The sequence below is a fragment of the Castor canadensis genome, chromosome X (assembly GCF_047511655.1).
Source record: "Castor canadensis chromosome X, mCasCan1.hap1v2, whole genome shotgun sequence".
Taxonomy (NCBI): domain Eukaryota; kingdom Metazoa; phylum Chordata; class Mammalia; order Rodentia; family Castoridae; genus Castor; species Castor canadensis.
Window position 1 is genome coordinate 121,213,522 of NC_133405.1, and position 15,315 is coordinate 121,228,836.

The 15,315-nt window shown below is 39.8% G+C and overlaps 1 protein-coding gene across 6 annotated transcripts in view; it reads left to right on the forward strand.

Annotated features, from left to right (window-relative positions):
- The window catches only part of Pcyt1b (phosphate cytidylyltransferase 1B, choline), a 158,767-nt gene that overhangs the window by 58,043 nt on the left and 85,409 nt on the right, over window positions 1–15,315 (forward strand). For all 6 annotated transcript variants that reach the window (XM_074063308.1, XM_074063305.1, XM_074063309.1 and 3 more), the window contains 2 exons: window positions 2,486–2,637; window positions 6,846–6,924. In XM_074063308.1, coding sequence (XP_073919409.1) covers window positions 2,486–2,637; window positions 6,846–6,924 — 231 coding nt within the window. The remainder of the gene's footprint in view (window positions 1–2,485; window positions 2,638–6,845; window positions 6,925–15,315) is intronic.

The following is a 15,315-nucleotide window of genomic DNA, read 5'->3' on the forward strand; positions in this document are numbered from 1 at the left end:
TCTAATACTCATCAAAGTTTTTGAGCCAGCCACATGGTTGATGTTTTGGTAACATTAATTGCTACAGTAGAAAAGGTGTAAATATCACAATGAAACCCCTTTGTACAATTAATTTATGCTAATAAAAATTTTAAAAAAGGAAAGGTCTCAGAAAGTATTTATAGGCAATATAATATATATAATATATAATATAATAAATATAGATACATTTGTATCTAGAGATTCATTAGTTCTTATGTGCATGTATGTTGTTGAAATGTACCTGTCGATAAATATATACCTATTATTTTAATGATAATCAACATTATTAGATGACGTAAGGAGTGGGCAGAGGTATAGGTCTAATAGGTGCCCATAGACCATTGGCTTTTACTCTGAGAGAGATGGAAAGGGTTCTGAATCTGGGAAGGACACATGTGACAGGTTTTAATGCTTGATGAAAATAGGTTGTTGGGAATGAGCAAGGCTCCACCCAGTTAGGAGACCACCACAGTAATGCAAAGGAGACACAGAGAGTGGGCGGGATGGGGGCAGTGGAGGTGGTGAGAACGTGGCTTCTACATGTACTTAAAATATTTATTTTTTTAATACTTATATGCTATATAATGACATTGTAGTCAATGACAGACTACATATATGACAGTGATCCTGTAAGATTATAATGGACCTGAAAAATCCCTCTGGTAGCCAGCATAACATGACAGCTCCAATGCATTCCTCAGGTGTTTGTGGTGCTGCTAGTGTAAATAAACCTACTGTGTTGCCACTCATATAAAAGTATAGGCCATCTTAGTAAAAAGTGTAGCATATACAATTATGTACAGTCCATGTACAGATATGATATGAAACAACTGTATTCCTGGTTTATGCATTTGCTATATTATACTGTTGATTGTTAATTTAGAGCATACTCCCACTTATTAAATCAAAAGTTACTGTAAACAGTACAACAGCAGCTGCCTCATTCATGTCTTGATTGCATCAAGAGGCCATGTTGAGTGATTGACCTGTACCTTCTAGGCCTTTGTAAGGGCACTCTAGAATATTCGCACAGTGATGAAATCAAAATGCATTTCTTAGAACTTATCCCTGTTATTTTATGACACATGACAATCATTAACAAAAAAATAATTGTGTATATTTATGGGGTAAAATGTGATGTTTTGAGCTATCTAATGCATTACAGAAAGATTCAATCACGCTAATTAACATATCTATCACTTCACCAAATTATCTGTTTTTTGTGGTGACAATGTTCAAAGTCTATTTTAGCAATTTTAAAGTATATAATACATTATTGTTAACTATGGTCACCATGCAGGACACTAGGTCATTAAAACTTATCCCACCAGTCTAACTAAAGCTTTAATAAGGAGCACAAAACCCAAAGGAATATTTTCACAAGTGATCTCCTTTCTCCTTTGAAGGCAGAGCCAGCAATTTAGCTGATGATTTGGATGTGGAGCATGTGAAGGAGCCATAAAAGGAGATTTTCCAAGGACGCTGAGTGTGGCCGTTGTCTCCATCTTCTCTATGGCCTGATTTGGTTCTGGTGTGGAACAAGATTTGGTTCTAGGAAAATTATCATATTTTTGTTTGGAAACCACATCTTACATCCTAAATGAGAGAATTTATTGTGTTTACATAATACTTTAAAGAAAAAAATTTCATTGCAAGTTGCAGAGAGGGCAGTTCTGACCTGCTGCAGCAAGACCTCGACTGCATCTTGGTAAACAAGGACTGTACCCATAATGTCGTGCCTTCCTGCCATATAAGAAACATCAGGAAGTTTCCTAGCCAACCTTTTTAAAAGATAGGATAGTGAATCATATTTTCATTCCATTTCTTTTAAAGCCCTTTTATATAAATCCTCAAAAAATCCTTCCTAAGGGCAGTAGTGAAGGATCTCACTATTTCCATTTGAGGGTTCAGGAACCTGAGATCCAGAAAGGAAGGATAAGTGATATGGGAAGGGTAAACTCTGCCAGATGATTGTGTGGACTGAGGTGTAGTGAGTACAATTATCTAGTAAAAGAATTGGGACCAATTGGTCAAACCTTCTATAAATCAGGCCTCTTAGCTTCTCTTCTCTCTCTCTCTCTCTCTCTCTCTCTCTCTCTCTCTCTCTCTCTCTCTCTCCCTCTCTCTCCTTTGTTCATCTGGTCATTTCAGGTTTGATTAGTAATTTTCACTGAAGGGTGGTATAGGGAGATAAAAAGATATGAAAATCACATTAGATAGTGTGGAGAATAATTTTAATAAAAGACTCAGTAGAGAATGCAGTTGTAATTAGCATTAAGACGAAATTCTAAAGTCCCAGTGGATTTAAGTTTGCCTCACTCTGGATTCTTTGTTCCTATTAAAAAAGAAAAAAACTAAGTTCTATTATACCAAGCACCTAGCAAGGCTCTGCTCCTTTTGTTGAAGAAGCTGCATCCACACCAGGGTGGCTGATACCAGCGCTTAACCCTTTTGCTTGCTTCAGTTTGCAGTGATGACCTTACCCACAAGTTCAAAGGTTTTACTGTGATGAATGAAGCAGAGAGATATGAGGCTCTCAGACACTGTCGCTATGTGGACGAAGTCATCCGAGATGCTCCATGGACTCTCACACCAGAGTTTCTGGAAAAACACAAGGTACTTTTCTCATTCTCCCACATTCTCTAAGTAGCAAGATTAGGGAGTCTGGCTCTGCAGCTGAGACTGCAGAAAGTCCAAAGACTTCCAATTTCTAAAAGAGGTAACACCAGGAGCTGTCATATGGCATCACTTGATGTAGCAGCTTTCTTCTGCCCAATCCTGGGGAGCACTATCTTCTCCTTTCCGTAAGTGTAAGTGCCTCTCTCTTTTCTTAAGTATGGGACCTTGAGCAAGATATATAACCACACTGGACTCACTTACCTCATCTGCAAAAAGGGATGATACTGGTATCTTCCTTATGGGCCACTTGGAGGATCTCATGAAATAATCTAAGTAAAGGACTTGGAAAACTGGCTGGCTCAAGAGCTCCAAGAATGTCATCATTACTGCCATCATTGTTGGTGCTCATAGATTCACAGGCCTCCTTTTGCATGGAACAAATGAACACACATCTTATCCAGAAGGTCAGGGGCCAGGCTTTAAGGGAAGAACTTTATATCTGTGATTTTGTGACCCTGACATTCCTACTGACATAAGATTTTTATTAGTTGAAAACATGAGAAATTCTTTTGATCTGCATCAAATTATGTGCTTTGTATCTCCCTACCAGCCCCACATTAGGAGCTATTCTTCCCTTTTATAAGCAGTACAAAAAAATAAGATTAAGCTGTTCTAAGAATTTTCTTTTCTATTTTTAAATTCGCAATGCAGAAGAGAATAGAGAACACTGACAAATGTGCATGGGTAATAGCAGAGGAGACAATTTCCTGGTGAGAATAAAAAGAAAAAGGGAAAACTACAATATGATTTACTTCCAGTATTCACTAACATTTTTTTTTACTAAGCATCTATTGTATAGTCAACATGTGACAGGCATTTTGGAGGCTACTAAAAATGATAATGACAGATGCCATTTATTATTTACCATGTGCCTAGCACAGAGCCAAGGACTTTGCTATTCTATGAATCGAATTCAATCTCATGGCTACTCTGAGAAGTTGTTATTATTACACACTGGAGAGGAGGAACTAAGTTTGAGTACTGAGAATAGAATTAAGAATAATATTTATTGAGTACTTGCCATGTACCAATTATTATTTCTAAGCACTGTTACATAATTATATCTTTTTATCCAGAGAGTTTGCCCTGCAAGGGACATTTGGTTACATCTGGAGACATTTTTGGTTGTATAGCTAGAGGGTGCTACTGGCATCCAGCAGGTAGAAGCATGGGTGCTGCTAACAGTCTCCAATGCACAGACAGCGCCCCCCCCCCCGCAAAAAAATCTATCTAGTCCCCAATGTCACTGGTTCTAAGTTGGAAAATCCTGACTGAATCCTCCCACTAACTTACGAATTATGCAGCTAGTAAGTGGTGGGGCAGGAATCATACTGGCAAATTTAGCTACTACTATAAACTACCCCTCAAGGTGGAGTAAAGCCTCATTATAAAAGATTTTTAAAGCTGTGCAAGGAAGGGCTGGGATGTAACTCAGTGGTAGAGTACTTGCCTAGCATGTGCAGGACCCTGGATTTAATCCCCAGCACTGGAAAAGAAAAAGAAAAAGAAAGCAAGCTGTGCAAGGAGCCTTTGCTTGATATAATAGGAAACAGGGATGAAGATTAGCAGGTATGAGGAAGACCAGAAGAAAACTTTGTTTAAGGAGGACACACCACATGATGGCTTGGAAAGGAGAGAGCGCACAGTGAGGAAGCCCAGATCAAGTTGGTGTCAATAATCCAGGTGATAGAGGAAACAGATTTGAAGCCACACAACTATAACCAACTTATCTTTGACAAAGGCACTAAAAACGTATGATGGAGAAATGACAGCCTCTTCAACAAAAACTGCTGGGAAAACTGGTTAGCAGTCTGCAAAAAACTGAAACTACATCCATGTATATCACCCTATACCAATATTAACTCAAAATGGATCAAGGATCTTAATATCAGACCCCAAACTCTAAAGATGGTACAGGAAAGAGTAGGGAATACTCTGGAATTAATAGGTATAGGCAAGAACTTTTTCAATGGAACCCCAGCAGCACAGCAACTAAGAGATAGCATAGATAAATGGGACTTCATAAAACTAAAAAGCTTCTGCTCAACAAAAGAAATGGTCTCTAAACTGAAGAGACCACCCACAGAGTGGGAGAAAATATTTGCCAGCTACACATCAGACAAAGGACTGATAACCAGAATCTATAGGGAACTTAAAAAACTAGATTTTCCCAAAATTAATGAACCAATAAAGAAATGGGCAAGTGAACTAAACAGAACTTTCTCAAAAGAAGAAATTCAAATGGCCAAAAAACACATGAAAAAATGCTCACCATCTCTAGCAATAAAGGAAATGCAAATTAAAACCACACTAAGATTCCACCTCACCCCTGTTAGAATAGCCTTCATTACACTGCTGGTGGGAATGTAAACTAGTACAACCACTCTGGAAAAAAATTTGGAGGCTACTTAAAAAGCTAAACATTGATCTACCATATGACCCAGCAATACCACTCTTGGGGATATACCCAAAAGAAGTGACACAGATTACTCCAGAGGCACCTGCACACCCATGTTTATTGCAGCACTATTCACAATAGCCAAGTTATGGAAACAGCTAAGATGCCCCACTACTGACAAATGGATTAAGAACATGTGGTATTTATACACAATGGAATTTTATGCAGCCATGAAGAAGAATGAAATGTTATCATGCGCTGGTAAATGGATGGAATTGGAGAACATCATTCTGAGTGAGGTTAGCTTGGCCCAAAAGACCAAAAATCATATATTCTCCCTCATATGCAGATATTAGATCAAGGGCAAACACAACAAGGGGATTGGACTTTGATCACATGATAAAGCGAGAGCACACAAGAGAGGTATGAGGATAGGTAAGACACCTAAAAAACTAGATAGCATTTGTTGCCCTCATCGCAGAGAAACTAAAGCAGATACTTTAAAGCAACTGAGGTCAATAGGAGAAGGGGACCAGGAACTAGAGAAAAGGTTAGTTCAAGAAGAATTAACTTAGAAGGTAACACACATGTACAGGAAAGCAATGCATGTCAACTCCCTGTATAACTATTTTTATCTCAACTAGCCAAAACCCTTGGTCCTTCCTATTATTGCTTATACTCTCTCTTCAACAAAATTAGAGATAAGGGCAAAATAATTTCTGCTGGGTAGCGAGGGGTTGGAGGGTAAGGGGGGTTAAGGGAGGGGACGGGGGAAGGGGGGAGAAGTGACCCAAACATTGTATGCACATATGAATAAAAGAAAAATTTTTTAAAAATTCAGGTGATAAGGCCCTGAGGTTGGTATAGGGGCAATGGAGAGGGAAGTGATGGACATGTACATACGCAAATGCATGTATGTATGCACATACACCCATCCACCAATGGAACCTGTGACGTATGTACTATGGAGAATGAAGGAAGTAGGGAAAGAAGGTCAATCCCAAGGTTTTGGTTTAGGTAAACTGAGAAAATGGGGGTGCCATTGGAAGGAGGCACCAGTTTTCAGGAAAAGGGAATTAAATTCAGGACAGGTTGATTTTAAAGTGTCAGCAAGAAGTGGCAAGAAAAGAGGACTGCAGTGGGAGTTAAGAGAGTCTGGCCTGGTTCCTGGCTGCCCACACCCATTTCCAACCCAGTAGCAAGCTGTGTGACTTTGGGCAAAACTAACAAGCTGTCTAGTTTTATTACTTTATGTCCTAACTGAAGTAGTACTATGTGCCTGCCCTACCTACGTGACAAGATTATGAGGATCAAATAAGAAAAGATACAAATTTGTTTTCACAATAGATACTCTGACCTAAGTGTTAGGGGTATTGATTGCCATGGGACAGGAAATGGAGATTTGAGTTCCTTATCCAGCAAGGGTACTGAAAATCTGAGAAAGAATTGAGTTCTATGAATGAGAAAGTTAGAGGCAGACAAACAGAAAGCCAAGAAAATCTACTATCAGAAGTAGAAAGACTAGCAAAGGAGAGGAACCAAACATTGTTGTTCTAGTTCCCATGATCTCCTGGAAATTGGAAGGAACTGTTGAAATACTTTTCAGTCAAGGACTCGATCCACACAATAAATGTAATGTACAACTGCTTTATTTCAAAAAGACATTTTGGGGTCACTAGTCCCCTCCAAATCTGCAGCCGTGCACCTCCAACCCAGTGATGACGTCACTCTTCTCTCTTTTCAACAGATTGACTTTGTGGCTCATGATGACATTCCATATTCCTCCGCTGGTTCTGATGATGTTTATAAGCACATAAAGGAAGCAGGTGAGGCATTTTCCTGTCCACTACACTACACCACACCACATAATCAGGTGTAAGAAGAGGCACCTGCCCTTGGATTACAGCATATCTGGTCAGAGCAATGGAATTTCAGGTGTCTGCCCAGCACCTTCTACAAGCCTCTGTTGACATGTGTTAAGGCTCCATCATGGCCCACATATCATCTAGGTATTTCCATAGGAATTCATCTGAGCACCAAAGTACTCAACCTTGGGTCTGAGGCCCGATTTTAGGGCTCATAAGACTCAAATCACAGAATGAATAAAATTTCCCCTTTGTTAATTCCAGTTCTTCCCCACTCCTGAGCTGATAGTAAAACATTCTGTGTCCTGAGTCTGCTTGGCCTCTGATTCTTAATAACTTAGGGAACATTTCTGGGATGTACCCTTTTGGTGCTTCATTTTATTAACTCTTCTTTTTCCAATGAGCCTTCAAAAGAGCCTATTTTAGAGGTCAAAGCCTGAACAGTTTCCTGTATTCTCAGCCACATCTACCTCCCATTGAAATGATGGAGGTCTTAGTGTCAGTGGTGACAGGGCATTGGGACAGATGTGGTCCCCCAAAATGAAGAGGACATTAGGTAATAGTTCAGGAAATCATTCTGTTACACAAAATGTACTTTTTCTTCCCAATGGGGTTGGGGATACTCCATGTCATCCCTCAGTAGGAACGGTAGTCAGGTCTATACTTTCATCTTTGCAAGGGCTCCCTCAGGAGTCAGGGGCACTGGATAAGAACAGGAGGCCTGCCACTCTTTAGTCCTGGTCTTTCTTGTAAGCAGTTTCAGGAAAGGAAAGCCCATAAACTTCAGACTTGGAAGGCTGCTGGGGAGCTGTAAGACGTGGTATGGGGAGAGTGGACAAGAAACTGGCTGATGTGTGCATGAGTTACATCAAGATAGGTTATAGCACAGGGAGCCCAGCTATGAGCCATTTGTTCCTTCCCTAACATTGCTATGGTATAGATCATTGCTTTTCAAACTTAAATGTGCTTACTTATTATCTGCAGGATCTTGTGAAAGTTCAGAATTGGATTCAGTAGGTCTTTTCTTTCCTTCCTTCCTTTTTGCAGGGCTGGAATCGAACCCAGGGCCTTGTACTTGCCAGGCAAGTGTTCTGCCACTGAGCTATAGCCCCAGCCTTGAGATTCCCATTCCCAGTGAGCTCCGAGGTTGCTCGATGCTACAGGTCCGTAGACTTTATTTAGAGCAACAGGGATCTAGACCAGGGGTTGAGGTCCTGCTGAGTGGTTAACTAAATCACTATTTTCTGGGATGTGAGTTCCCCAGCTACATTGTAATATAGAAACAAGCATTTGACATGGTTTTCTTTCAGAGTGAGTGGCCTCTAGTGAGCAAAGAATAAGTTGCTTTCCTGATTTTAGGAAATAAAATGTCAAGTTCTAGCTGTCTAGGCTTAGGAACAAGTCCATCATTTTCCTAACTCTACCACTCCAACATCCCTATTGTTGCATAGACGTAGATGATGTCCAAAGTTAGTGATCTGAGAAAGCTATTTATTTTACTCATGATTTGTGGGGCAGGATCTTAACAGGGGTCTTGTCTGGGTGCTTCTTGCTTAGGCCTTCCAAGAACTGTAGTCAGATGCTGGCAGAGGCCACAGTCATCTGAAGGCTTGACTAGGCTGGGGCTCCCAGACTGTGCACTGAGTGACTGGCCTTGAATGTTGGCTGTAAACAAGGAGTTCAGTTGTGTTGGTCACTGGGGCACCTACACATGACCTCTCCATGTTGCTTGGGCTTCTCACAGCATGGCAGCTAAGAGAGACTATCTAGAGAGCAATCAACCTTGACAGAGTCCACCTAGCCTGAGAAGTCACACAGTGTAACTTATATGACATTCTACTTAGTACAGTAAGTCACTAAGCCCAGCCCAAACTCAAGTGGAAGGGAATTATGACCATCTTTAATCACCACAATTCCCTTTTTCTGGGAGTACAGGCCTAAAGTCCTAAGAATGTCGGTATGTGACTTTTCGTGTGCACGAGGACCCTTCCTTGGTTCATTAATCATGAACCAGGGAGAGTCACGGTACAGATCTATCTGGGGCTGAGACAGAGAAGGCCAGACATCACTGAAGGGACAAAGATGCCCATAAATGGCCCGAGTACCCGCTTTTGCTCTAATACTCTAACTGTGGTTTATTTTGAAAGTCAATGATCACTTTAAACAAAACCAGAGATATTAAGGGTGTGAATTAAGTTTTACCACACTTTTCTCTGCTTCTCAGAACTACATGTCAAAATCCTCTAGCAAAGCTGGGTGAAGAGATGTAGCTGAGATTAGATAGACTGGAAGGTCCACATTCCTCATCATCATTCTAACATTGACTACTACTGTTGAAAGTTTCTTCATTAACATGTGCTGCGCTGCTTCTTAAAATAGCTCTATAACCAAACGCTACAATTCTGAAAAGCATGATAAAAAAGGGTCTCTGATCAGGCTCATTACTGAATATTTTTAGCAGAGCGATAATTAGGATTTGGAGGAAGCCGGGTGCCTCATTGTGTCAGCAGAGGGCTTGGCTTCTTTCAGAAACCTACCTCTCAACCAGCCAAAGCAAATCTCCCAACTCCAAATCCACTTTCAGTCACTCAACTCCAGTCCTCACCCCTGACTTCAAAGGAAAGCTAAGCTCATGTCACCAGTGTCAAAGAACTTGCTAAAATCCTTTGGTAGCTGGAGAATCTTCACATCTCATCAGGCAGGGGGTAGGGGATGAAATATCTGCCTACTAAAAGATAGGATGGATTTCTTACCAGAAAATTCCCTGCTGCTCCACCAAGGTAGGGAAGTCATGCCAGCTCCTCCTGCCCTGCTTGAGTTTAGATGTTTGCACCCTCCATTTAGTATTTTGTGTTTGCTTCCACTCTCCTGGAAACTGTAATTTTCTGACTTGATAACAAACCCCAGCTCTGTCCTTGAGCCATGAAACATTAGCAACTGGATGCTCTGTCTCTAATATTAGTAACACCACCCCCCTGCTGACACCATGAACGGACAGATGAAATCAAAAGAAAGTTCCAAAGGGACACACTAGTTGAGGCTGCAAGACTGAAAAGTGCAGAGAGAACTGGATTTGGAAGAGCTCTCAATACTCATCTAGTTATTCATTCAACAAATATTCCCATCGTGCCTACTTGTCACCTAGTGCTAAGGATATAGAGGAGGACAAGAAGGGCACATTCCCTTTCCTCATGTGGCTTAGAGTCAGGTAGGAAAGATGGTTACTGATCAACTTGTTCTATAAAGATTTTGCAGTATTTGAAAGAAAAGAGCAGTGGCCCATGGGAGTGAATAACAAACAGAATGACCTGGCTTGAGATTTCCTTAAGGAAGTGATACTAAAGCTGAAACCCAGTGGATGACCAAGTGTTAGCCAAGAAGAGATCGTGTCTGTGACACAGGGAGAAAGAGTCAACAATTTTAGGACACCAAAGAAGTCCAATGTGGCTGGGTTGGGCAGGCTCAGCCTGTTGTCCAGCTCCACAGAATACAAGAAGAAACCCTGCAGGCATGTGGCACGGGGGCCTGGTTTGCGGAGTAAAGGGAGGAGGGCTCATGATGAGAGCAGAAAGAAACACAGGGAAGAGACCATGCAAGCTGCTGCAGAGCCAAGTGAAAGATTTGCCTCTAAACTCAGAGGACGATAGAAAGCCAGTGAAGGGCACTGAGCAGCCATCTGACTTGCATCTTCAAAACATCACTCTGTGGATCTTGCTATGTGGGTTGAAGTGAGCAAAAATATCACTGAAGCCCATAGCTCAGTGGCAGAACGATAGCCTAGAATGTGTAAGGCCTGAGACTTGATCCCGGTACCACACACACACACACACTTTGAATAAGATGGCATAGGATTGGTTGAGGGAAGAGGATGAATAAAGTGGGTGAATTAGGGAAATATTTTTTTGGTGGTACTGGGGTTTGAACTCAGGACCTAATGCTTGCTAGGCAGGCACTCTACCACTTGAGCCATACCCCCAACCCTTTTTACTTTAATTATTATTATTATTACTATTATTATTGATGGTTCAAAGCTTTAAAAAATTTTTTTATTCTTTACACTTTGTTCTTTTTCTGGCAAGATATTTGCACAAATCCTTCATCATTTCTTTCTTTTTTTTTCATTTATTCATATGTGTGTACATTGTTTGGGTCATTTCTCCCCCCCTCCCCCCCCACCCCTTCCGCTCCCCTATCCCCCCTCGCTTCCAGGCAGAAACTATTCTGCCCTTATCTCTAATTTTGTTGGAGAGAAGACATAGCATAATAAGAAAGACATAGCATTTTTGCTAATTGAGATAAGGATAGCTATACAGAAAGAGTCCTAGCATTGCTTCCATGCACAAGTGTGTTACATTCTAAGTTGATTCATCTCTAACTGACCTTTTCTCTAGTTCTTGATCCCCTTCTCCTATTGGCCTCAGTTGCTTTAAAGTTTCTGCATTAGTTCCTTTGCATTGAGGACATCAAATACTATCATGTTTTTTGGGTGTCTTACCTATCCTCATACCTCCCTTGTGTGCTCTCGCTTTATCATGTGCTCAAAGTCCAATCCCCTTGTTGTGTTTGCCCTTGATCTAATGTCCACATATGAGGGAGAACATATGATTTTTGGTCTTCTGGGCCAGGCTAACCTCACTCAGGATGATGTTCTCCAGTTCCATCCATTTACTTGTGAATGATAAGATTTCATTCTTCTTCATGGCTGAGTAAAATTGCATTGTGTATAAATACCACATTTTCTTAATCCATTTGTCAATAGTGGGGCATCTTGGTTGTTTCCATAACTTGGCTATTGTGAATAGCGCTGCAATAAACATGGGTGGGCAGGTTCCTCTGGAGTAAGCTATGTCGCATTCTTTTGGGTATATCCCCAAGAGTGGTATTCCTGGATCATATGGCAGATTTAAGTTTAGTTTTTAAAGAAGTCTCCAGTTTTTTTCCAGAGTGGTTGTACTAGTTTGCATTCTCACCAGCAGTGTACGAGGGTTCCTTTTTCCCCACATCCTCACTAACACCTGTTGTTAGTGGTGTTTCTAATGATGGCTATTCTAACAGGGGTGAGGTGGAATCTTAGTGTGGTTTTGATTTGTATTTCCTTTATGGCTAGAGATGGTGAGCATTTTTTCATGGGTTTTTTGGCCATTTGAATTTCTTCTTTTGAGAAAGTTCTGTTTAGTTCACTTGCCCATTTCTCTATTAGTTCATTAATTTTGGGAGAGTTTAGTTTTTTGAGCTCCCTGTATATTTTGGTTATCAGTCCTTTGTCTGATTTGTAGCTCCCACTCTGTGGGTGGTCTCTTCAGTTTAGAGACCATTTCTTTTGTTGAGCAGAAGCTTTTTAGTTTTATGAAGTCCCCTTTGTCTATACTTTCTCTTAGTTGCTGGGCTGCTGGGGTTCTATTGAGGAAGTCCTTGCCTATACCTTTTACTTCCAGAGTGTTTCCTGCTCCTTCCTATAGTAACTTCAGAGTTTCGGGTCTGATACTAAGGTCCTTGATCCATTTTGAGTTGATACTAGTGCAGGGTGATAAACATGGACCTAGTTTCAGTTTTTTTGCAGACGGCTAACCACTTTTCCCAACAACATTAGTTGAAGAGGCTGTCTTTTCTCCATCGTATATTTTCAGAAACTTTGTCAAAAATGAGGTGGGCATAGTTGTGTGGATTCATATCCGGATCCTGTATTCTGTTCCACTGGTCTTCATGTCTGTTTTTGTGCCAGTACCATGCTGTTTTTATTGCTATTGCTTTGTAATATAGTTTGAAGCTGGGTATCGTGATATCTCCAGCATTGCTCTTTTTGCCGAGTATTGCCTTGGCTATTCGCAGTCTCTTGTGTTTCCAAATGAATTTTAGGGTAGATTTTTCAATCTCTTTGATGAATGTCATTGGGATTTTGATGGGAATTGCATTAAACATGTAGATTGCTTTTGGTAGTATAGCCATTTTTACTATGTTGATTCTACCAACCCATGAGCACGAGAGATCTTTCCATCTTCTGTAGTCTTCCTCGATCTCTTTCTTCAGGGGTTTGTAGTTCTCCTTGTAGAGATCATTCACATTTTTTATTAAGTTTACACCTAGGTACTTGATTTTTTTTAGGCCATTGCAAATGGAATTGTTTTCATATATTCTTTCTCAGTTTGTTCGTTATTAGTGTATAGAAAAGCTAATGATTTTTATAAGTTGATTTTTTATCCTGCTACCTTGCTGTAGCTGTTGATGGTGTTCTAGGAGTTTTTGGGTCTTTAAGGTATAGGATCATATTGTCTGCAAATAGGGATATTTTGACAGTTTCTTTACCTATTTGTATTCCTTTTATTTCTTCTTCTTGTCTAATTGCTCTGGCAATTGCTATGTTGAATAGGTGTGGGGATAATGGGCACCCTTGTCTCATTCCTGATTTTAGAGGGAATGGTTTCAGTTTTTCACTGTTAAGTATGATGTTGGCTGCAGATTTGTCATATATAGCCTTTATAATGATGAGGTACATTCCTTCTATTCCTAGTTTTCTTAGAGCTTTTATCATGAAGTGGTGTTAGATCTTGTTGAAGGCTTTTTCTGCATCTATTGAGATGATCAAGTGGTTTTTTTCTTTGATTCTATTAATGTGCTATATTACATTTATTGATTTGCATATGTTGAACCACCCCTGCATTCCTGGGATGAAGCCAACTTGGTCATGGTGAATGATCTTTCTGATGTGTTGTTGAATTTGGTTTGCCATTATTTTATTGAGGATTTTTGCATCGATGTTCATTAAGGAGATTGGCCTATAGTTCTCCTTTTTAGAGGTGTCTTTGCCTAGTTTTGGAATGAGTGTAATACTGGCTTCATAAAATGTGTTAGGCAGTTTTCATTCCCTTTCTATTTCATGGAACAGTTTAAGGAGGGTTGGTATTAGTTCTTCCTTAAAGGTCTGATAGAATTCAGCAGAGAATCCATCAGGTCCTGGACTTTTCTTTTTTGGTAGGCTCTTGATAGCTGCTTCAATTTCATTTTGTGTTATAGATCTATTCAGGTGATTAATATCCTTTTCAATTTTGGATGGTCATAAGTATCTAGAAATCTGTCCATTTCTTCAAGATTTTCAAATTTATTAGAATATAGGTTCTCAAAGTAGTCTCTGATGATTTCCTGGACTTCCATGGTGTTTGTTGTTCTCTCCCCTTTTGCATTACTGATTTTACTGATTTGGGTGTTTTCTCTCCTCATTTTATTCAGGTTTGCCATGGGTCTGTCGATCTTGTTTATTTTTTCAAAGGACTAACTTTTTGTTTCATTAATTCTTTGTACGGTTTTTTTTTTGTTTGTTTCTATTTCATTGATTTAGCTCTTGTTTTTATTATTTCTCTCCTGTTTGTTTTGGGATTTGATTGTTCTTGTTTTTCTAGGAGTTTGAGATGTAGCATTAGGTCATTGATTTGAGATCTTTCTGTCCTTTTAATATAAGCACTCATGGCTATAAACTTTCCTCTCAGGACTGTCTTTGCTGTGTCCCATAGGTTCCAGTAGGTTGTGTTTTCATTTTAATTAACTTCGAGGAACCTTTTAATTTCCTCTTTTATTTCATCAGTGACCCATGATCATTGAGCAATGTGTTGTTCAGCTTCCAATTGTTTGCACGTTTTTTACTGTCATTTTTGTTGTTGAGTTCTAGTTTTAATGCATTGTGATCAGATAGAATGCATGGGATTATTTCTATTTTCTTATATTTGCTGAGGCTTGCTTTGTGCCCTAAGATATGATCAATTTTGGAGAAGGTTCCATGGTCTGCTGAGAAGAATGTATATTGTGTAGAAGTTGGATGAAATATTCTGTAGACATCAGTTAGGTCCATTTGATCTATGATATGATTAAGATCCAGGATTTCTTTATTGATTTTTTTTGGTTTGGATGACCTATCTATTGGTGATAGGGGGTATTAAAGTCTCCCACTACCACTGTGTTGGAGTTTATATATGTTTTTAGGTCCTTCAGAGTATGTTCGATGAAATTGGGTGCATTGACATTGGGTGTATATAGGTTGATAACTGTTATTTCCTTTTGGTGTATTTCCCCTTTTATTAGTATGGAGTGTCCTTCTTTATCTCATTTGATCAATGTAGATTTGAAGTCTACTTTGTCCGTGATAAGTATTGCTACTCCTGCCTGTTTTCGGGGACCATTGGCTTGGTAAATCTTCTTGCAGCCTTTCATCGTAAGCCTGTGCTTGTTTTGTTGAGATGGGTCTCCTATAAGCAACACATTGTTGGATCTTTCTTTTTAATCCAGTTTGTCAAATGGTGTCTTTTGATGGGGGAATTAAGTCCGTTAACATTCAGTTTTAGTTTTGGTAGGTATGTGGTGATT